The 22,035-nt window shown below is 40.5% G+C and overlaps 1 protein-coding gene across 2 annotated transcripts in view; it reads left to right on the forward strand.

Annotated features, from left to right (window-relative positions):
• Positions 1-399: 399 nt before the first annotated feature.
• The window catches only part of Ankrd31 (ankyrin repeat domain 31), a 161,506-nt gene continuing 139,870 nt past the window's right edge, over positions 400-22,035 (forward strand). The window contains exons 1-4 of one of the 2 annotated variants that reach the window (NM_001370928.1): positions 404-478; positions 576-746; positions 4,095-4,168; positions 5,082-5,191. In NM_001370928.1, coding sequence (NP_001357857.1) covers positions 643-746; positions 4,095-4,168; positions 5,082-5,191 — 288 coding nt within the window. In that variant the 5' untranslated portion in view covers positions 404-478; positions 576-642. Of the gene's footprint in view, positions 747-4,094; positions 4,169-5,081; positions 5,192-22,035 lie in introns of both variants that reach the window. The other variant, XM_030247341.1, reaches the window with a different exon arrangement.

A 22,035-nucleotide genomic window follows, 5' to 3' on the forward strand; every position in this document is an offset into this window, starting at 1 on the left:
AGAGAAGTATTATCTAAGGGATTAAAAAGTAAGAAGGCACTTGGTGGACTGTAAAACCCTGTGAGTCTAAGATTACATTCTGGCTTCAGAATCTTCTGAAGCTGCGGCCTCTGGGATGTGCAGGATGGTATAGATAATCCAATCAGAAGTTATTAGCAAACTGCTGCAAAGCAGCTTTGGAGGTCCGACCCCATTCTGGTAGATCAGAATCTCAGAGCAGACCAGATTCATAAGGCGGCCTTTCTGGCCTTTACACATCCTGGTCAGTAGTGCCGGTGGATGGGGCAGGGGGGGCCTCAGGAGCTGGGGGCGGGGCGTGGGGGACCAGGGGCGGGGTTTCCTCGTGTTAGGGGCGGGGCTCGGGCTCCTGGTCCTGGTGGGGCTCTGGGGTTGCGCGCGCAGCACTGTGGTGTGCGGCTGCGCTCTGGTGGGGCGCGAGAGCAGGCGTGACCAAGCTTCGACGACCATGCTGCCTATTGTGTGTGGATTTTGGCGTCTTCGGCGCCCAGAGACGCCTTCCCTTTGTTAGTTATTGTTGTTGTTGTTTAATTCTCATTTCCCTCCTTTCCACGTAGCGTCCTTTCACTTGCCGATAAGAGGGAAGTAGAGGAAGAGTAATAACCCTTGAGTGAGGGGCTGAAAATGGAGAACGGTGCCGAGGCCTCAGACTGTGACAGTGATGAAACGGTGATCGAAGGGTCGGTGACAGAGAACGAACCGGAAGACGAGGAGCTTCCCTGGAGAAGGTGACTGCCATTAGGGCTTGAGCACTGAACTCTAGCACCGCTGGCGGTCTAGGCTTCCTGTCTAGGTTTTTGAGTGGAAATGGCCGCCGCTGGCTGGACCGGGCTTGTGAGTGAGAGAGCGTTTGAGGACAGCTTTGCTGAGTATTTACATATAGCAATGGCTGTCAGGCCGAGCCCAGCTAGAGACCGTATGGTGATGGTGGTCGTTTTATGGCATTTAAAATCCCCGTACGTCTCAAAATGAGTCTAAGTACTTTGGCGATGGACAAGGACCGCTTTGCCCAAACTTAAGCTTTGACCTAGGAAGTGGTTCACAGGATTTCTTATAAGAACTATATTGGGGAAACAGGTTTGTATCAAACTGGAAAAGTGTTATAAGAAAGAATGGGGCTGGAGAGATAGCTCAGTGGGTAAGATCACTGGTCTTCCAGAGGACCGAGTTTAATTCCCAGCACCCACATGGCAGCTCACAGCTGTCTGTAACTCCAGTTCCAGGGGAACTGACACACACTATCACACAGACACACATTCAGGCAAAACACCAATGCACATTAAAAAATGATAAATGAAATATTTTTAAAGAGAAAAGGTATTTCAGCTTATCAGAGCTCTATTTGAATGTATTCAGTGTTAGACACAGGGATTTTTTTTTAAAAGGTTGAAATAGTGTACTTCAGTCTTCTATGTGGTATTCAGGGATGTGGGTTTGGGAACTCAGAGGGACCCTTACCTCACACAGTAATGGGTCCTTGTCAGAGTTTGCTTCTGAGTGGAAGCTTGAAGGTGATGTAGGAGTCAGCCATGTGAAGAAAGAGTGGTGTTCTTGGATAAGGAAGTGGAGGGGTATAGATGGAGAGGTGGAACCACATTGAGTTATGGATTTTGGGATGTATAAGCAGTTAAATCTTTCAGAATTGTGAAATAGACGTGGAGTGATGAAAGGGAACCGGGTTGCTTTCTTGTTTGGGTTTTTTGATTTAGGGTCTCTCTCTGTTGCCCTGGCTGTCATGGAACTCTGTTGACCAGGTTGGCCGCAAGGATTAAAGGCCTGAGGATTAAAAGCCTGCCTATGGCACAGCTGCCAGGTGCTTACGCTATTTTAAGTGGAGGAGTAGTCTGATCAGATTTCTGATTACTCTGCACATTTTAGACTAGGACTTTACATTTTGTATCTGCTTATGTGTCACCTGGATCCTGTTAAATTGTGGATTGTATGTAGTTCAGGAGTTGAGGTGGGAGGGGTTAAGATTCTACAGTTATAAGGTTCCACTTAAAACTGTTACTAATGAAGCACGGATTTCCATTTCTAAAGCAAGGTGGGAGGAGCTTAGGTTTAGCCTCACTTACAGACTGAGGTGATGAGGGAGAGACCAGGAGAGGGATGGAGGGGAGAGAGTTTGCGAAATCTCTGCAAAGTACACTTGGTAGCTAGTGCTTTTATTGATTGCTGAACCATCTTGCCAGCCCCAGTTTCTCCTCCTCCCCCTCCTCCTTTTTTTTTTTTTTTTTTTTTTTTTTTTTTTTTTTGGTTTTTCGAGGCAGGGTGTCTCTGTATAGCCCTGGCTGTCACTTTGTAGACCAGGCTGGCCTCGAACTCAGAAATCCGCCTGCCTCTGCCTCCCGAGTGCTGGGATTAAAGGCATGCACCACCGCAACCGGCTCCCCTCCTCCTTTTTTGATGAGTTTTTTGTTTTTTGTTTTTTTTTGTTTGTTTTTTTAAAGATTTATTTATTGTATAATGAGTACACTGTCTTCAGACACCAGAAGAGGGCATTGGATCCAATTACAGATGGTTATGAGCCACCATGTGGTTGCTGGAAATTGAACTCAGGACCTCTGGAAGAGCAGTCAGTGCTCTTAACCGCTGAGCTTTCTCTCCAGACCTTGATGAGCTTTTTAGATCTTGATCTATGGTCTTTCAAATCCCCGAAATATTTAGTTTAGTTTTTTTTTTTCTCTTGGGTAACCAGACTCTCTAATGTTTCATACAATATCTTGGTTCATTTACACTCACACACCCTTTTAAAAAACAAAGACTTTTAAAAAAACAAACAAAGACTTTGACAGAAGGTAGGAGCAAAAAAAGCAAAGCATAAGAGATAGAAACTTAAATAGTCACATTAAATTAATGCACAAAAGTAACAGTTTGGGTCAAATTTGTGCCACAGTACAGGTTCTACTACTGATGAAGGCAGAATGTTGTTAAATACTTTATTTTGACCATTATGTTGAAAGCATGTTTTAATTAGATTTTCTCAGCATGTTAGAACTTGTTTGCTAAAGTTTGATACAATTTTCCTCCCTTTTTAATGACTAGTGCTTTTCAGTGTTTCATCTTTTTAATATTTGAAATATAATAATATTCTAAATGTATTCTAAATATTTAATAACATTCTAATATAATAATAATCTATTTGATACTATTTCATCATTAAAATACTGCATTCATGGAATTTGCATGTGTGTGTGTGTGTGTGTGTGTGTGTGTGTGTGTGTGTGTGATTTTGGTGCTATAAGACTTTTATTCCAGGCTGTAACTCACTGGATAGCCCAGGGTGGCTTTGAATTCTCAGGATCCCTCCTGTGTAAGTGTCCCAAGTGTCGAGATTGTAGGCATGAGGCAAAGCAGACAGCTGTAATTTTGATAACTGGATTTTTGAAGTTTGTCTCATGATTTAGAAGGCTTTCTTTCAATCACAGAAACAAAAGAGTCCTTCATATTTCCCTCTTGACCCGAGATTTTGTGCTCACTGAAATGGCATCTCTTAAAGAAATGTTTGTCTATGTGCTGTGTGTATTAATGTGCATGCACTGGTAGAAGACTGTAGGAGGGTCCAACCACTGTGGGCAGCCCACCCTGGGCATGTAGTCCTGGACAGTACAAGGAAGCAGGCTGAGCCATGGACAGCAAGCCAGTAAGCGGCTCTCTGCCATGGCCTTTGCTTTGGTTCCTGCCTTGAGGTTCCTGCCCTATTCCTGCCCTGACTTTCTTTGGTGATGAATAAGCTGAAATAAATCTTTTCTTACAAAAGTTGCATTGGATTATGGTATTTTATCACAGCAATAGCTAAGACGATCCTAAGACAATTAAGTACTATTGCTATCTATCCCTTGTTCCCTAAATCAAACATAATGACAAAATATTTGAAAAAATGAATATGACTAGGTGGACATTTTTCTTCTTGGATAAACTATATTAAAGTGTATGCTTCTTAAATAGTATTTTGAAATATATACATATATTAATATAAGAATTTTTAGCAATCTAAATTATAAAAACAATAGTTAAAATGTTACTCTGTTTTAGAAATATTTAATTAATATGTTTTCTTTTTTTGCATTTAAAAGGTTGCTCTTGAATCAGGACACAACTTGTAGATCTGAGTTCTGTTTTCATTCTGGTGTAGATGGAATGCAGAAAGGTGAGCAAAACCTTTTACTAGATATTGTCAGTGTGTAATTTAATTTTCCAAGAGGTAAACTAATTGTCTGAATATAATTTATTGAGTATTCCATTGTATTTTGTTTAAAACAGTATGGTTTTATTTGTGTGTGTGTGTGTGTGTGTGTGTGTGTGTGTGTGTGTGTGAAAGGCACGTGCCACACAGTGGGTGTGTATTGGCCATAGGACAACTTGTAGGAGTTGGTTCGCTCCTTTGACCATGTGTGTCCTAGAGATTGGATTTAAGTGGTCAGGCCTGGCAGGATGCAGCTTGACCCACTGAGCTGTTTGGCTGGACCATGGCACATTAAGTTCTATGTGCATTTAAATGCGAATTTCTATGCAAATGCGTGTTTGTCACTGCTCTTCATCTGTGTGACTGTCTGTGTATTAGTCCACTAGTGTCCTGAGCTCTGAGTGTATTTGGAAGCCATCATGGAGTCAATTTCTGAGGCAGCTGACTTTGAATGGCACGGTGTGTTTTATCTCAGGCTGCTTTAACAGAATGACTTTACCCACCAAGTCATCTCCCCAGTACCAGTGAAATTTACAATTTTCTATACATACTCATTGTATTCCTTCATCCTGAGGCCAAGAAATATCAGCATTGTTTTGTCCAATGCAGCATTGCCCCCTGCTATGTAATAACTTAAAAATATTGACATATAAAAGTGTCAATTAAGGAAATATGTATAATTTTTTTCGACTGTCCTAGGATTTGAACCCAGGTTTCATATATGCTAATGGTACCCTACCATTTATTAATATATAACATTAGTCTCCTGTCAAATAATTTTAGTGATATTTTATAGTATTTATAAAATTGTTGAATTCTTCTGAATATAGAATTATAAAATTCTGAGAAGATACTGATTAATTATATTTCATTGCAGGCATACATTCTCCCGAGATTCAACTTGGACTCAAGCTCAGAAAGGACTCACAAGAGCAAAATAATAAAAATAAGTTGTTGCTGGCTCTTAGTGAGGACCTAGTGTTACAGGTATGCCAGAGTGGTTTAAATATATACCTATCAAAAGATGGAACTGCTATCTGTGGCAAATTACTAATTACAAGGTTTGTTTGTTTTTTTTTTTTTTTTTTTTGTCTACTCATATTTTGGTTTCCTTTCTTTGTTTGGTTTTTATATCTTTTTAAAACAATCATTTAATTTCGTTGTTGTAAATTTGATGAAGGTCATTTGTTTTAGGAGGGGAATTTAAAGTACTTTCTTTTTCTCTCTTCTTTCAGTTATATTTTTCAGTGGAGACAAGGAAGTAAAAACAGGAGTTAGAAATAGGATATCATAATTAGGATTTTCATTTCTATTTTGTGTCAGAGTTCATTTTAAAATTTGTGAAGAAATATTAGTCTTTGTAGTATAATTTGAGATACACAGCATTAAAGGCCTTTTGTGTGCATTAGTACATATTTGTGTATGAATAGTTTAAGAGTTATTTGTTTCTCCTTCGTGCAAAAACTATTGGGAGAAGTCAGGTACTAGTTAGCACTCAGGCTTAATTAAGCTAGCCAGCTAGGGATAGCTGCCTATAAAGTCTAAGGATGGAAGGGAAGATGTCTACATATTCCTGCTTGTTTTGTAAGACAGGATCTAACTTTATAATATAGGCTTCTCTGTGACTCACTACATAGCTCAGGCTGGCCTTGAATTTGGTGCAGGCTTCTGCCTACTTTTCTTTCTTTCTTTCTTTTTTCTTTTAAAGCAAAACCAGGTTTATTAGAGAAACTTTTTTTTTTTTTTTTGGTTTTTCGAGACAGGGTTTCTCTGTATAGCCCTGGCTGTTCTGGAACTCACATTGTAGACCAGGCTGGCCTCAAACTCAGAAATCTGCTTGCCTCTGCCTCCCAAGTGCTGGGATTAAAGGCGTGTGCCACCATGCCCAACAGAAAAACTTGAACAGAGCAAAAGCGTGTTGTCCAGGCTCAAATACCCAACAGACTAGAGGATGAGCACTGGATGGAGGTTTCTGCAGTCTCGGTTTTCATTAGCGTTTGTTTCCCCTGGGGATTGGAGGACTATCTCTAGACTCCTGAAAGACATCTCTTCCACTTGAAGAGGAGGGGTTTTGTTTGTTTCTCTTGTTTTTCCTAGATGGTTAACCTAGGACTGTTAGGGCACCAGTTTACCTAATGAGCTGTTAATGGAGTGTTAACAGATCCAGAGGTTGCTCACTGTAGGAAGAAACTGTTCTTTGCTGGGGCAAAATGCCTGGCATACACAAGTTAAGAAGGGAAGGATTTGTTCTGGCTTACAGTTAAAAAAATCCATCATAGTAGGAAAGCTGCCATTGTCTCTTAAGTGCTGGGACTGCAAACATGAGCCACCACACCTGACTAACCCCCCCCCCACCTGTGTATGTGTGTGTGTGTATGGTGTATCCATCTGTGTGTATACAGGGATGCACATGCATTTGTATGTGAGGGTTTACCCACACAAAGGTTGACATTGGGTATTTTTGTTAGTCCTTTGCCACCATAATTTTTGAGGTAAGATCTTTCTTGAATCTGGAGTTAACTGAGTCTGACAGGCTGACTGGCCAAAGCTCCTCAGGGATCTTCCTGTTTCTACCTCTGCAGCGCTGGTCTTACAGCACAGGCAGCTGCAGCCGGCTTTTGTGAGGATGCTGGGGATAGAACTCAGGCCCTCATGCTTGCAGGTCAAGCACTTAGTGACTGAGCCATCTCTTTAGTCTCTGTTTCAGTAGCAGAAATGGCAAGAGTTCCAATGGTGACTGAAGGTTTATTTAATACCACAGCTAGGAAGGTTCATTTTATGAATTATTTTTTATAAAAAGAGGAAATTCAGTGCCAGATATTCTTCCTTGAAACTGAAATAGCTATATTTGGCTTCTAATACTTTGTTTAAAAATCTCCTCTTGTGATTTCTGTGTTAAGAAAAAAATAACTTGCTCTTACCCCCTTACACTCTTGCCTCTCTCTTACCTCTTGACCCCTTATTCCCAACTCCCCCCACCCCAGGTGGCCATGGCCAGCCCCCATTTCTCTACTCTCTCCTTCTCTTTGCCTTTCTCTCCCTCTGCTACCCTCTTAACTCCCCTCCCCATGCCCTGAACAAACTCTATTCTATACTTAAAAAAAGAAAGAAAGAAAGAAAAAATAACTTTTTATCTAGCTCCTTTTATAACTGAAATAAGAAGTATGTATGTATGTAGTATATGTATGTATCTTTTCCCTTGTGGTTCTGGGAGTTTGAACCTCTTTGCAGTAAACTTTGTTCCTAGCCCTTAAGGAAAAAAAGATCCTATTTATTTTATAAGCATTTACTATGCAACTTTGTCCCAGGGCCCCACTTGTACCTTAAAAAGAGTATGGAATTGTACCATTTATTACCATAGTGCTTAGTGTAGATTTTTTAAAAAATAGGGATTATCAGACCTGTACTGGGTAGAACCCTAGACACATTCAATGTTGGAGTCTCTCAGGTAATTTCTGATGATAACAATTTGGGCACAATTGCCTTAGATACTTCTGAGTTAGTGGACATGCCTTCTAAAGATTGTCATAAGATCGTGAGTTAGCCATATGTTTGTTTTAAACTTATGATGGGAGAGATAAATGAGGCACTTGATATTTGTCCCTCTTTTTAAAATCTGCATTGGAAAATTAGAAACATCTTTTAACTTTTCTTTATACCCCATTTGTTTTGGGTTACAGTAAACAGTAGACAATGCAATGGAACCATTTAAATATCTGTAGCAAGTTTTATTAAATTATTTTCTAAATTGACATATGTTGCTACTTTTATCTAGCTTTTGTTTTTCTTCTATGAAAAGAAGCCTTTAAAAATTTAACTGTCTGAGGAGATTTAATATATCAGAAATAAAAATATGGAAAGACCTGAAAAGATGTTTCCCAGAGTTTTAAAAAAAATCATTTTTTTATCTTGAGTCAGACTTCTAAATAAATTCTACCTAAAAAGACAAACACCATGGCAGCAGCTGTACTTTCAAGAAGGCATGTTTTGGGTGTAACAAGTTGCTTTAGATGAGGACGAACTGGGAAGGAAGATCTGTGGGTTGATGTCTACATATCATGCTAATTTAAAAATACAGACAACAGGTTTTGCAGTAGTTCATTCTTACTAATATTGCTAAACATGTAATAACCTTTTTTGAGTTTAAAAGTGATTTTAACTATGGTAACAATACACTTAATTTTCCATAGTCGTTGAGAACTGTTCCATACTGAAGTCATAGTGGTTATAATCAATAAATAATAGTAATATACCATTCACCCCAAATTTGACCATTTCATCAAAAATTGTTGCTAGACCAGAACTCAGTTCAGTTGCCAATGTTTGTCCCTCAAGCTAGAGAGATGAAACTATAATTTGACTCCTTTTTTTCTTTTTTCATTGATTTTATTTTTATTTTTTTAAACATATATAAGAAATAAATGTAATAAGCCAAATACATGGACAAAAAATATAAGAATCATATGATCATCTCAATAGAAGCAGAAAAAGTCTTTGATAAAATTCAACATGCATTCTTTCATAAAAGCCCTAGAACAAGTAGGGCTGTAGGAAACATATTCCAACATGATAAAGGATATGTATGACAAACTCATGGCCAATATCATCCTAAATAAATAAAACCATTAATAAGCCCCATTAAAGTCAGGAATGGGAGAGGACTGCCCACTGTCCCTACTGCTCATCCATAATGTGATTGAAGCATTAGCTGGAGCGATAAGGCAAGAGAAGGGATACAATGGGAAAATATTAAGTCAAATTATTTTCAATTGAAGATTATATTATATACAATACTCCCAAAATTTGACTAGAAAATTTGTAGAAATTATCAATAATTTCAGCAAAGTGTTATGATACATAATTGACTTACAAAATTTACCAGTCTTAATACATATGGGTAACAAGCATGCTGAGAAAGAACACGCTCCTCTTCCCAGTTTCTCAAATAAAATAAAATATTTAGAATATACCTAACAAAAGAGGTAAAAAACCTCTACAATGAAAACTTTAAATGTGTGAAAAAAGAGATTAAGAAACATACTGGAATTTGAAGACCTCCCAAGCATATTGCTTGATAGAATTAACATTGTGAAGAAAGACCTTCCTACCAAAACAGTTTACTGATTCAATGAAGTCACAATCAACATCCTCATCTCATTCTTCACATAAATAGGAAGAAAATCCTCTATTTGATATGGAACAACAAAAGACCCAGAATAGCCAATTAGTCCTAGATAAGTGCTTGTTTCTAGGCATTCTGTTCATTTTAAGTGCTATGTGCATCTGTCTATGACCCCAACTTTTATACATCTGTTTCTATTGAGTCGATTTTGGTCAATATTAGAATGGCTACTCCAGCTTGTTTCTTGGGACCATTTGCTTGGAAATTTGTTTTCTAACCTTTTACCCTGAGGTAGTGTCTGTCTTTGTCACTGAGGTGCATTTCCTGTATACAGCAAAATGCTGGGTCCTAATTACGTATCCAGTCTGTTAGTCTATGTCTTTTTATTGGGGAGTTGAGTCCGTTGATGTTGAGATATTAAGGAAAAGTGATTGTTACTCCCTGTTATTTTTGTTGTTAGAGGTGGAATTATGTTTGTGTGGCTGTCTTCTTTTGGGTTTGTTGAAAGATTATTTTCTTGCTTTTTCTAGGGTGTAGTTTCCCTCCTTGTGTTGATGTTTTCCATCTACTATCCTTTGTAGGACTGGATTTGTGGAGAGATTTTCTGTAAATTTGGTTTTGCCACGGAGTATCTTATTTTATCTGTCTATGGTAATTGAGAGTTTTGCTGGGTACAGTAGCCTGGTGTAGCCGCCCGTGGCCACAGGAACTGGGTTCCTGAGAGGGAGGCCAGAGCTGTAAGGGAGGAAACGGCAAGAGAAGAAATGAGACCAAGACAGACTTCTGATCAAGTCCCCAGCGTTTACTAAGAGTCTGAGCTGATAAAGGGGGAAGGCCCATCTCCTGCCATACGAGGCTGCTTGATGCTGTGTTGCCAAATTGTTAGCACTGGGTCGCCAATGGACAGGTTGTCAGTCGCCAAGTTGTCAGATATCTCAGGAATATCTCAGGAAGGCAGGTTCAGCCTCTCAGCGGGTAGTGAGAGTAACAACGCAGGTGACAGAACAATAGACCTATCTAGGTCAGAAGACTCCACCCTAGGTGGTCTCATTTCACGTATCTCAGGATAGGTCTGAGTCAGCCTGCTCAAGGCTCGGGGAGGCTACAGCCTGGGCTGGCATTTGTGTTCTCTTAGGGTCTGTATGACATCTGCCCAGGATCTTCTAGCTTTCATAGTCTCTGTTGAGAAGTCTGGTGTAATTCTGATAGGTCTGCCTTTATATGTTACTTGACCTTTTCCCCTTACTGCTTTTAATATTCTATCTTTGTTTAGTGCATTTGGTGTTTTGATTGTTATATGATGGGAGGAATTTCTTTTGTGGTTCAATCTATTTGGTGTTCTATAGGCTTCTTGTATGTTCATGGGCATCTCTTTCTTTAGGTTGGGGAACTTTTTTTCTATAATTTTGTTGAAGATATTTACTAGTCCATTAAGTTGAAAATCTTCATTCTCATCTACTCCTATTATCCATAGGTTTGGTCTTCTCATTGTGTCCTGGATTTCCTGGGTGCTTTGGTTAGGGGCTTTTTGCAATTTGCATTTTCTTTGACTTTTGTGTCAATGTTTTCTATGGTATCTTCTGCCCCTGAGATTCTCACTTCTATCTCTTGTATTCTGTTGGTGATGCTTGCATCTATGACTCCTGATCTCTTTCCTAGGATTTCTAACTCCAGGGCTGTCTCCCTTTGTGATTTCTTTATTGTTTCTATTTCCATTTCTAGATCTTGGGTGGTTTTGTTCATTTCCTTTCCCTGTTTGATTGTATTTTCTTGTAATTCTTTAAGGAATTTTTGTTTTTCCTCTTTAAGGGTTTCTATCTGTTTACCTGTGTTATCCTGTATCTCTTTAAGGGAATTATTTATGTCCTTCTTAAAGTCTATCATCATCGTGAGAAGTGATTTTTAGATTCGAATCTTGCTTTTCTTGTGTGATGGTATATCCAGGACTTGCTATGGTGGGCGAATTGGGTTCTGATGATGCCAAGTAACCTTAGTTTCTGTTGCTTATGTTCTTATGCTTGCCTCCCACCATCTGGTTCTCGCTAGTGTTACCTGCCCTCGCTATATCTGACTGAAGCCTATCCTTTCTGAGATCCTGGTTGCATCAGAACTCTTCGGAGTGTAGCTGTCTCTGTGATTCTAGGATCCTGTGATCCTGACATCCTGGGTGTGTCAGAGCTCCTGGGAATAAAGCCGTGTCTTAGACCCTGAGATTTTGGTGTGACCAGGCCCCAGGGATCCTGGGATCCTGGGCGTGTTAGAGTGCCTGGGAGTAGAGCTTCCTCTGGGTGTTGTGGGACTGGCTGCAGAGTTTAGGCCCAAGGTCTGCTCAGGGCATCAACCCAGACCAGAAGTAACCCTATGCTACTGGTCTGGTGGAGTTCCTGCATCCCTCATAATAACCTTTTAAAATCTTTATTGTAGAAGTTAGGCCTGTTTCTTCCTCCCAGCCCGATGTTCCCAGAAATAAGACACAGACTCAAAATATATTTACAAACACCTTGACCATATAGCTATGCTCTTCTGACTAGAATCATAATTTAAGATAACCCATTTAACCTACATTCTGCATTGTGGCTGGTTACCTGTGCTCAGGTACCATGCATCCATCTTGTTACATCATCCAGGGTGAATCTGTATGTGCCTGGCTCTCTCCTAGAGTCCTTTTCTCTGCCAGATGTCCCACTTTTATTTCCTGCCTAAGCCATTGGCCATAGGCTTTTTAATTAACAGGTGATGCATCCATACAATACACAAGATATTGTTTCTACATATTATATTGCTGTATGACAAGCAGCTTGTTAATTTTTTGTCATTGTGCCAAAATGCCAAGAAAATCAAATTGAAGTATTTTTTTAGTTAACAGTATCAGAGAATTCTGTCTAGAAGTCTTATTCCTTCTCTGTAGAACTGTGTTGAGACAGGGAGGGTATCATGGCAGGGAACAAAGGCACAGTGGAGCTGCTCTTACTCATGGCATCTGAGAAAGAGAGAGAGTAGAAGGGGAGAGAGGACAGTCAGAAAAAAACACTAGGAAAGCCAAAAATACTCTTCAAAGGAATGGCCTGCTTCCTACAACAAGCCTGCCTCCTGAGTTTCCACTACTTCTCAACAGTGTTTCCAGATGGCACCAAGCTTTTAACCCATGAACCATGGAGGGACATGCCAGGTCTAAATCATAACACAGTTTTACACTTTCGCATGCCTAAATTTTTATTTTGTGTGAAGAATTTGTTGATATATGTAGAGAGAAAATGGGAAACACATCAGAATAGTTGGCACAGTAGTCAGTTTTGTGTTAAATTGATTAGGCCACTAGGTTTTTAAATAGATGTTTAAATGAGGGTGGTTTTGATGAGACCAGGATTTATTTATTTGTCTATTTATTTAGTGTTGTTAGGGATTTAATCTAGAGCCTTTTACATGCTGAGTAACACTGTCATTGGGCTGTATCCACATCTCAATATTTAAGTGAATGTTTTGAATAAAGCAGTTTGTGTCCTCCATATTTATGGGTTTTGTTGAATCAGTTGAAGCCAGTATAGAAGGAATTTATAATCCTAGCAAACCCATATAAAAGACACATGATCATTTCTATAATTATTAATCCCTCCAGGAAAGAATAAGATCATTACCAAAATTTTGAGTCAAATTTGAGGCAAGCTTAATACTGGCCAGGATGATGGCCTTTGGCCAAGAGCATTTCAGGAGTTCCCAGAAAATGGTTATGAGCTATGTTGACCAAGTGCTTATAAAGGCAAACCAACAAGGGTATCTGTTCATCTAATCAGGGGTAAGCATGCATCCAGATGTGCTTCCTGCCTATGTAACTCCCGACTACATGTGACCAAGCACATTTGGTGCAGTTGGGTCAACCAAACTTGTTCAGGGATGTGAAAACATTTGGCTTGTTATCTAATGTGGATGACAGCCTCTAGCATCTCAGGAGGTATCTGTCCTTGATAAGGAGCTTACTGGCTAGAGGCGTTTTTGTTTTATGGATCTGGTAAGCACAGTAATTAAAACTTAAAACATAACTTTGGCTCTCAATAATCTCATAATCCTTTTTGGGTCATTTGTAAAAGATGCTTGCTTGACAAAGAACAGTTATTCCTTCCTACAGTTCTTTCCAGCACGGCAGTTCTTCCACAACCTCCTCTCTGAAGTACAGTTAAGTATTGACTAGTGCGAATCCACATTGAAGCTTTCTATAGATTCCTTCTTTCACTTAAACTTTTTTTTATTGTATGTACATATGTATGTACTGAGGCCAGAACTGGAGTTATAGGCAGTCATGAGCTACCATGTGGGTGATGGAAATGGAATTGGTCCTCTGCAAGAGTAGCAGATACTCTTTGCTGCTGAGCCATCTCTCCAGTCTCATCCCCCTTCCACTTCTATGCACATATGGAGGTAGAATCAATTAACTTGAATGCCATAAGGAATGTAGAAGGGAACCCATGAATAAACCAAGGCTTGCTTGATAGACATTTATATTAGCAAGGCCAGAGATCAAGAGGAATTTTTCCCCTTTACTTCCCCCCCCTTTCCTTCCTCCCTCCCTCCCTCCCTCCCTCTTTCTTTCTCTCTCTCTCTCTCTCTCTCTCTCTCTCTCTCTCTCTCTCTTTCTTTCTTTCTTTCTTTCTTTCTTCCTTTCTTCTTCAGAAACAATGGTAACTCAATCTCTGGACGCAACAACTAAAATCCAATCTTGTAAGCTTTATTAAATCTGATTCCTCCGGTGGAAAATCCTGATGGATCCACCATGATATTGGGAAACTCTAGCAGCTACATCTTGTCCTTTCACTATCCCCATTTCAAAAAGACCCTCTCTCCCTCCTGCTTGCTCTCTTTCCCTATCCAACCCAGAAGTCTTGCTTACTCGCCCAGTGATTGGCTCCTATTATTCATTATGGGATTGGTTCACAAGGAGTCACCTGAGTACTTGACTCATTCCACATTCGAAGCCCTTCCCAGGACAACGGAATTAGCATAAAAATACAATCAACCCCAGGACTATCCACAACACCTCTCCCTTTCTGACCACTTAAAAGACTCTTTTATCTCAGATATTAATTGAGCACAACTATTACCATTTTGTAATTTATAAAGTACAAGAAAGACCTAACACCCAGTCCATCATTTTTGTCAATAAAATAGAACACTGTCATCTATCCTAAATTAAAAGGCTTATAATTCTACACCTGACTTATGTCCTGGCTTTAGATTGACTGCCATTTGAAAACTATTCTCTCAAATCTGTTCTCTGAATGCAAATAGCCTGGGTTGGCTCTGAGACCATGAGTAGACTTTCAACTCCATCAGAAATCTGAGAATGACCAACATTATTTGAAACTATAGAAAGCCTAATACAATTTCCAGAACTGAGACAAATTGTAGAGACAGCTGCCTACCTATACAGCCCTAGTAAGTCAGAAAGTTGGAGCATCTATCTTCAGCCTTCTGGCCCAGGATCATGTAACAGACTTTTGAAAAACATGAGTTACCAAGGACTAGCCTATTCTGTCTCAGCAGAACTAAGCTGTTCTAACCTGTAAATTGTGTCCTTTCAAGAACAGTACAGGTCTGCATGAGAGATTGGCAAAGTTTGCTCAGTGGCCACCTAGCCACAATGTACAGCCTCACCTGCAGGTATAGATGCTCAGCTGCTTCTTTGAATCCACAAATGGGAAACTGTTAGGAGCAGATTTGTCTCAACAACAAGTGAATAAATACCATTAAATGTCACATTCTGTGGTTTTCTGACGTTTTTGAAAACCAACTATCTATGTAAAGTAATCCGGACTGTTGTGCATAATTACCCTCAGCTATTTCTAATTAAAATATCTGAAAACATCCTAACAGTAAACGTAGAGCCATGAATTTGCTATTTGGCCCTTAACTCATAGGCTTAAACATCTCAGATCAGTTTATAAGAACAGTTATAGAAAGACTGGGTCTAAGCCCTGTACTTTAAAACTTTTCATATCAATAGAAGAAATTTATACTAATGAGAACCCTGATTTTGCATCAAAATAAATTCTGTACCAAAATAAGAAATTATGACTTCAGCTTAGTAACAATTAAAAAGATTTCTACCAAATGAGATGATAGCTATGCAATCAATTCTAGCTATTCTTCTCTGTTCCAGTTATGACCCTTTTCCTTTCTTTTTCTACCCGCTCTTCTTTCTTTTCTCTTTTTTCCTTCTTTTTATTTCTTTCTCTAGTCTTTTTAAGCTCCAGTAGACAGATAAGATTCCTTCCTAGTAGCTGTCACTTTGAGGTAAAAATGCTGGGATGCCAAATACAGGGTGAGTTTTCTTTTTTCCTTTTTCTTTTTTTTTTAATAAAAAGTTTTTTTTAATTAATTGGTTATTTTATTTATTTACCTTTCAAATGTTGTTCTCCTTCCCAGTCTTCCCTCCTCAACCACCCCAGCCTGTGCCCCCTCTCCTTTGCCTCTAAGAGGGTACTCCTTCACTACCACTTCACCCCTCTAGCATCTCCCTAAACTGGGGCAACAAGCCTCCACAGGACCAAGTGCCTCCCTTCCCATTGATGCCAGATAAAGCAATCCTCTGCTGCAATTTGTCTCCCTTTGATCTCCTTTTGTAGTCTAATAGCTTTGTCTAGAATTTTGAGTACTATATTGAATAGATGGGGAGAAAGTAGGCAGCCTTGTCTTCAAGTTTCTCTCCATTTAATTTGATGTTGGCTATTAGTTTGCTGTATATTGCTTTTATTATGTTTAGGTGTGTGCCTTGAATTCCTAATCTTTCCAAGACCTTTAATGTGAAGGGATGTTGTATTTTGTCAAAGGCATTTTTCAGCGGCTAATGAGATGATTGTGTGGGTTTTTTTTCTTTGAGTTTGTTTATATAGTGGATTATGTTGATAGATTTCTATATATTGAACTATCCCTGCATCCCTGGGATGACACCAACTTGATCATGGTGAATGATCATTTTGATGTGTTATTGAATTTGGTTTGTGAGAATTTTATTGAGTATTTTTGCATTGATATTCATAAGGGAAATTAGTCTGAAGTTCTCTTTCTTTGTTGGTCTTTGTGTGGTTTAGGTATCAGTGTAACTGATGCTTCATTGAATGAATTAGGTAGTGTTCTTTCTTTTTCTATTTTGTGGAATAGTTTGAGAAGTATTGGTCTTTGAAGGTCTGATAGAATTCTGTACTAAAACCATCTGGCCTTGGGCTTTTTTTTTTTTTTTTTTTTTTTTTTTTTTTTTTTTTTTTTTGGTTGGGAGACTTTTAATGGCTGCTTCTATTTCCCTAGGGGTTATGGGATTGTTTATATGATTCATCTGGTCCTGATTTAACTTTGGTACCTGGTATCTGATTAGAAAATCATCCATTTCATCTAAATTTTCTAGTTTTGTTGAGTATAGGCTTTTGTAGTAGGATCTGATGATTTTTTTTTTTTAATTTTCCTCAGTTTCTGTTGTTATGTCTCCCTTTTCATTTCTTTTTTTTTTTTTAAATTTTTTTTACTTCATCCAATTTTTTTTAAAGAGTTATTTATTTATTTATTATATATAAGTACACTGTAGCTGTCTTCAGACACTCCAGAAGAGGGAGTCAGATCTCGTGATCGGATGGTTGTGAGCCACCATGTGGTTGCTGGGATTTGAACTCCTGACCTTCGGAAGAGCAGTCGGGTGCTCTTACCCACTGAGCCATCTCACCAGCCCCCCTTTTCATTTCTTATTTTGTTAATTTGGATACTGTCTCTGTGCCCTTTAGTTAGTTTGACTAAGGGTTTATCTATCTTGTTGATTTTCTCAAAGAAGCTGCTCCCTGTTTTGTGATTCTTTGTATAGTTCTCTTTGTTTCTACTTGGTGGATTTCAGCTGAGTCTCTTTGTTTTATAGCTTTCAGATGTGCTGTTAAGTTGCTAGCATAGGATCTCTCCAATTTCTTTTTGAAGACACTCAGCTATGAGTTTTTCTCTTAGCACATCTTTCATTGTGTCCCATAAATTTAGGTATGCTGTGCCTTCATTTTTGTTAAATTCTAGAAAAATCTTTAATTCCTTCCTTCCTTCCTTCCTTCCTTCCTTCCTTCCTTCCTTCCTTCCTTCCTTTTTTCTTCCCTGACCAAGCTATCATTGAGTAGAGAGTTGTTCCGCTTCCATGAATATTTGGGCTTTCTGTTGATTTTATTTTTATTAAGGACAGCTTTAGTCCATGGCAATCTGATAGAATGCATGGGATTGATTCAATCTTCTATCTGTTGAGGCCTGTTTTGTGACCAGTTATATGGTCAGTTTTGGAGAAGGTACCATGACATTCTGAGAAGAATTCTTTTGTTTTAGGGTGAAATGTTCTGTAGGTATCTATTAAATCCATTTGGTTCATAACTTCTGTAAGTTTCACTGTGTCTCTGTGTAGTTTCTGTTTCCATGTTCTGTTCATTGGTGAGAGTGGGGTGTTGAAGTCTCCCACTATTACTGTGTGAGGTTCAATGTGTGCTTTAGTAACGTTTCTTTTACAAATGTGAGTGCCCTTACATTTGAAGCATAGGTGTTCAGAATTGTGAGTTCATCTTGCTAGGTTTTTCCTTTGATGAATATGAAGTGTCCTTCCCTGTCTTTTTTAATATCTTTTGTTTGAAGTCTATTTTATTGGATATTAGAACTGCTACTCCAACTTTTTTCTTAGGACTATTTACTTGGAAAAAATTTTTTTCTAGCCTTTTACTGTGAAGTAGTGTCTGTCTTTGTCACTGAGGTGTGTTTCCTGTATGCAGCAAAATGCTGGGTCCAGTTATATAGCCAGTTTTATTAGCCTATGACCTTTTTATTGGGGAATTGAATCCACTGATGTTGAGAGATATTAAAGACCAATGATTGTTGCTTCTTGTTATTTTTGTTGTTAGAGGTGGGATTATGTTTGTGTTGTTCTCTTCTTTTGGATTTGTGATGAGGAGATTAATTTCTTGTTTTTTCTTGGGTGTAGTTTTCCTCCTTGTGTTGGAGTTTTCTTTCTGTTATCCTCTGTAGGGCTGGTTTAGTGGAAAGTTATTGTTTAAATTTGGTTTTGTCATAGAATGTCTTTATGTCTCCATCTATGGTATTTGAGAGTTTTGTTGGATATAGTAGCCTGGGGTAGCATTTATGTCCTCCTAGGGACTATATGACATTTGCCCAACATCTTTTGGCTTTTAGAGTCTCTGTTGAGAAGTCTGGTGTAATTCTGATAGGTCTGCCTTTATATGTTACTTGACATTTTCACTTACTGCTTTTAATATTTTCTTTGTTCTGTGCATTTGGAATTTCTTTTGTGGTCCAATCTATTTGTCGTTCTGTAGGCTTCTTGCACGTTTACGGGCATCTCTTTTTTTAGGTTAGGGAAGTTTTCTTCTATGATTTTTGTTGACAATGTTTACTGACCCTTGAATTGGGAATCTTCATTCTCTTCTATATGTATTATTTTTAGGTTTGGTCTTTTCATTGTGTCCTGAATTTCCTGGATGTTTTGGGTTAGGAATTTTTTGTACTTTGTATTTTCTCTGACTGCAGTGTCAATGTTTTCTATGAGATCTTCTATGCCTGGACGGTTTTGTTCAATTCCTTCACTTGTTTGATTGTGTTTGTCTGTATTTCTTTAATTAATTGGTTTATGTGTTTTCTCTTTAAGAACTCCTACCTCTTTACCTGTGTTCTCTGATATTCTTTAAGGGAGTTATTTACTTCCTCCTTAAGGTCCTCTATCATCTTCATGAGATGGGATTTTAGGTGAGAATCTTGCTTTTTAGGTGTGTTAGGGTATTCAGGGTCTGCTGTAGTGAGAAAACTGTGTTCTGACATTGCCAAGTGTTATTGGTTTCTGTTCCTATGTTCTTAGGCTTGCATCTTACCATCTGGTTATCTCTGGTTAGCTGGCCTTGTTGTCTCTGACTGGGCCCTGTCCCTCCTATGAGCCTGGTCATGTTGGGCTTTCTTGGGTCAGGCTGTCTCTTGGTGTGGGAAGGCCTCTGGAGCACTTGATCTGTGAGCCTGGCTATGGCAGACCTCCTGGGAGTTAAGCTGACTGTAGGTGTGAAGCTGACTCTGAGTATGGGTGGATGGGTGCTGGAGCACATAATCTGCTCCCAGGCACAGTTGTGAGCTGGAAGGAATGTGTGTCTCAGGCAGGGCAGGAGATCCTGCATCCTCTGGGTCCCAGGGGATCCCAGTTAGGCCATGTATTGGGGTGGGAGGAAATTCACCTGTGAGCTTGGTGGTGTCAGAACTCCTGAGGGTAAAAATGTCTCTGGGGTAGAGGGGAGCTGGACACAAGGTGAGTTTTCAATGCTCAGGAGCTGGTTGAACTTAGACTCCACCAACAGGATCATTAATACTCTTGGTGTCCCTTTCCTGACTCAGGAGCTCATCCTAATTTAATTCTCACAGTCCTGGAATTGACCTTGCTGCTAAGAACTTGTGGTGGTATAGAAATATTTCTGAAGAGGAATGGGAGTTAAATAGGGTTTTGGGACCTGAAATAACTTGAGCCTAGACATTTCGAATTCAGTCACTTCATGTTGATGTTGGCTTTCAGTTTTTTGTTTTGTTTTTGTTTTTTAAACTTTTTATTGATTCTTTCTCAGTTCCACATCATTCACCCTAGTCCTACTCATCTTCTGTCCCCTCATATCCACCTGTCACCCTTGGATCCTCTCCCCAAATAGAACACGCACAAACTACACCAGCATCAGCCACCAAGCAAAGCTTACAAAACAGCCCTATGTGAAAGCTGTAGTGTGTCGCAGTCTGTCCCACAGTACATCCTCTGTCTGCACATCTTCATTTGCAAATGTTCATTTCAGCGAGTCATTGGTCTGGTTCAAAACCTCTGGCTTCTGTGACATCATCAGTACTGGATCCTATCCAGACTCCTTCCAGTTACTTGCTGTTGCCCAGTGTCATGGAGATCCTGCAGCTTTGGAACAGAAGGACTGGCCCTTTCATGTGTTCCAACCATTCACAGATGATGGAGATTTTGGGGTGGACCAATTGAGAGCTGTGGATCTGGGCCTGGTTGGCGACTGAGCTTGTCTGGCTCTCCCAAGATGAGCTCTCAAGCAGTGCTCTGGCTAGGCTGTCCAATGCCACCATCAGCAGGAGGCAGATTCAGCTCTTGCTCTCATGTCCTCAGGGCTGGCTCCCTGCACCCATGCCTCCTGAGCCAGCTCCACTGTGCTGTCCAGTTAAGGTGCAGGGTCCATTCTCCCAAGTGCTGCAGCCTGTGAGGGGCTGGGCCAGCTTTCCTGCTTTTTCAGGGCTGGCTCACAGAGGCCTTGCCATCAGGACCAGCCCCACTGTGTTCCCAGGCAAGGTGCAGGGCCTGCTGTCCCATGTGCTGTAGCTAGTGAGGGGACAGAGCTAGGTCTTCTTCTCTCGTGACCTAGAGCTAGCTCTCTTGGCTACTGAAAGTGGTGAGGGGGGAGGGGAAGTGCATCACTCCTGCATCAACTCACCACCTCATGCCAGATGAGCATCTTGGCCAGCTCCCTTGATGTCACCCTCAGGACCTGCTAGCCTGTGCCTACTCCACCAGGGCCAATTCTACTGTGCTACCCAGATGAGATGCAGGACCTGTTATCCTGAGTGCTATAGCCAGTGAAAAGGCAGGGTCAGCCCACCTGCTCTCACTACCTCAGGGCAGGGGGTAAGGAGCAAGGGGGTGAGGGTATTACTTATGCCACCTCAAGTCAGAGAAGTGATGGGGTCAGCTCTCCTGGACTCTCAACCAGTGTCAGCCCTACTGTGCTGCCCAAGCAAGGTGAGGGCACTCTCTCCTGAGTGCTGCAACTGGTGAGGGGCAGTCTAACTTGTCTACTCTCATGACTCTTGAGGCCAGTTCTTCTGACTGCCCCAGTGGTGAGGATTGCTGAGGGAGGCGTCATCCCAGCACCCACACCACTCACTGCAGAGGAATAGTGGGTTAGCTTTTCAGTGCCTTTGCCCTTAGGGTCTGTTTACCTGCACCCCCTCTACCAGGGCCAGCTCTACTGTGTTGCCCATTGGAGGTCCAGGGCCCAATATTGAGTGTTACAACGGTGAGGGTCAGGGCCAGGCCACCTACTCTCATGATCCCAGAGCCAGTTCACCAGACAGCTTGCTGCAGGTGGTGAGGATGACGGATCACCCTCACACCTGTGCCACCTTCCACCAGAGGAGTGGTGGGGCCAACTTTCCCACACTCTCGCCCCAGCTACTAGGATCAGTTCTGCTATTCTGTCTAGGTAAGGTGCAGGACCTGCTCTCCCAAGTGCTGTAGCTGGTGATGGATAGGAATAGCTTTTTTGTTCTCATGGCCCTGTGGGCAGCTTTCTTAATGACCTGCGGTATTGTAGGGGGCATCGCCTCTATGCCCATGCCATTCTACAGCAGAGGAATGGCTGGGTCAACTTTCACACTCACCACCTTCGGGCCAGTTTACCCATATTGCAGCCACTAGGGACAGCTTCACTGTGCTGCCTGGACAAGGTTCATGGCCCACTCTCCCTAGTCCTGCTGCTGGTAGAAATGGGGCCAGCTTTCCAGACTGCTGTATCCAGTGAGGGCAGGGCCAGTTATTCACAACCCCTAGACATATACCTGTTCCTCAGTGGCTACCCCATCAGGAACATTCCCATGTTCTATAGTGCCAATATGAGCTAAGGACTCAGACATGGCCCCTAGGGCAATTTGGGCTGGGACCTCA

The sequence above is a fragment of the Mus musculus genome, chromosome 13 (genome assembly GCF_000001635.26).
Source record: "Mus musculus strain C57BL/6J chromosome 13, GRCm38.p6 C57BL/6J".
Taxonomy (NCBI): Eukaryota; Metazoa; Chordata; class Mammalia; order Rodentia; family Muridae; genus Mus; species Mus musculus.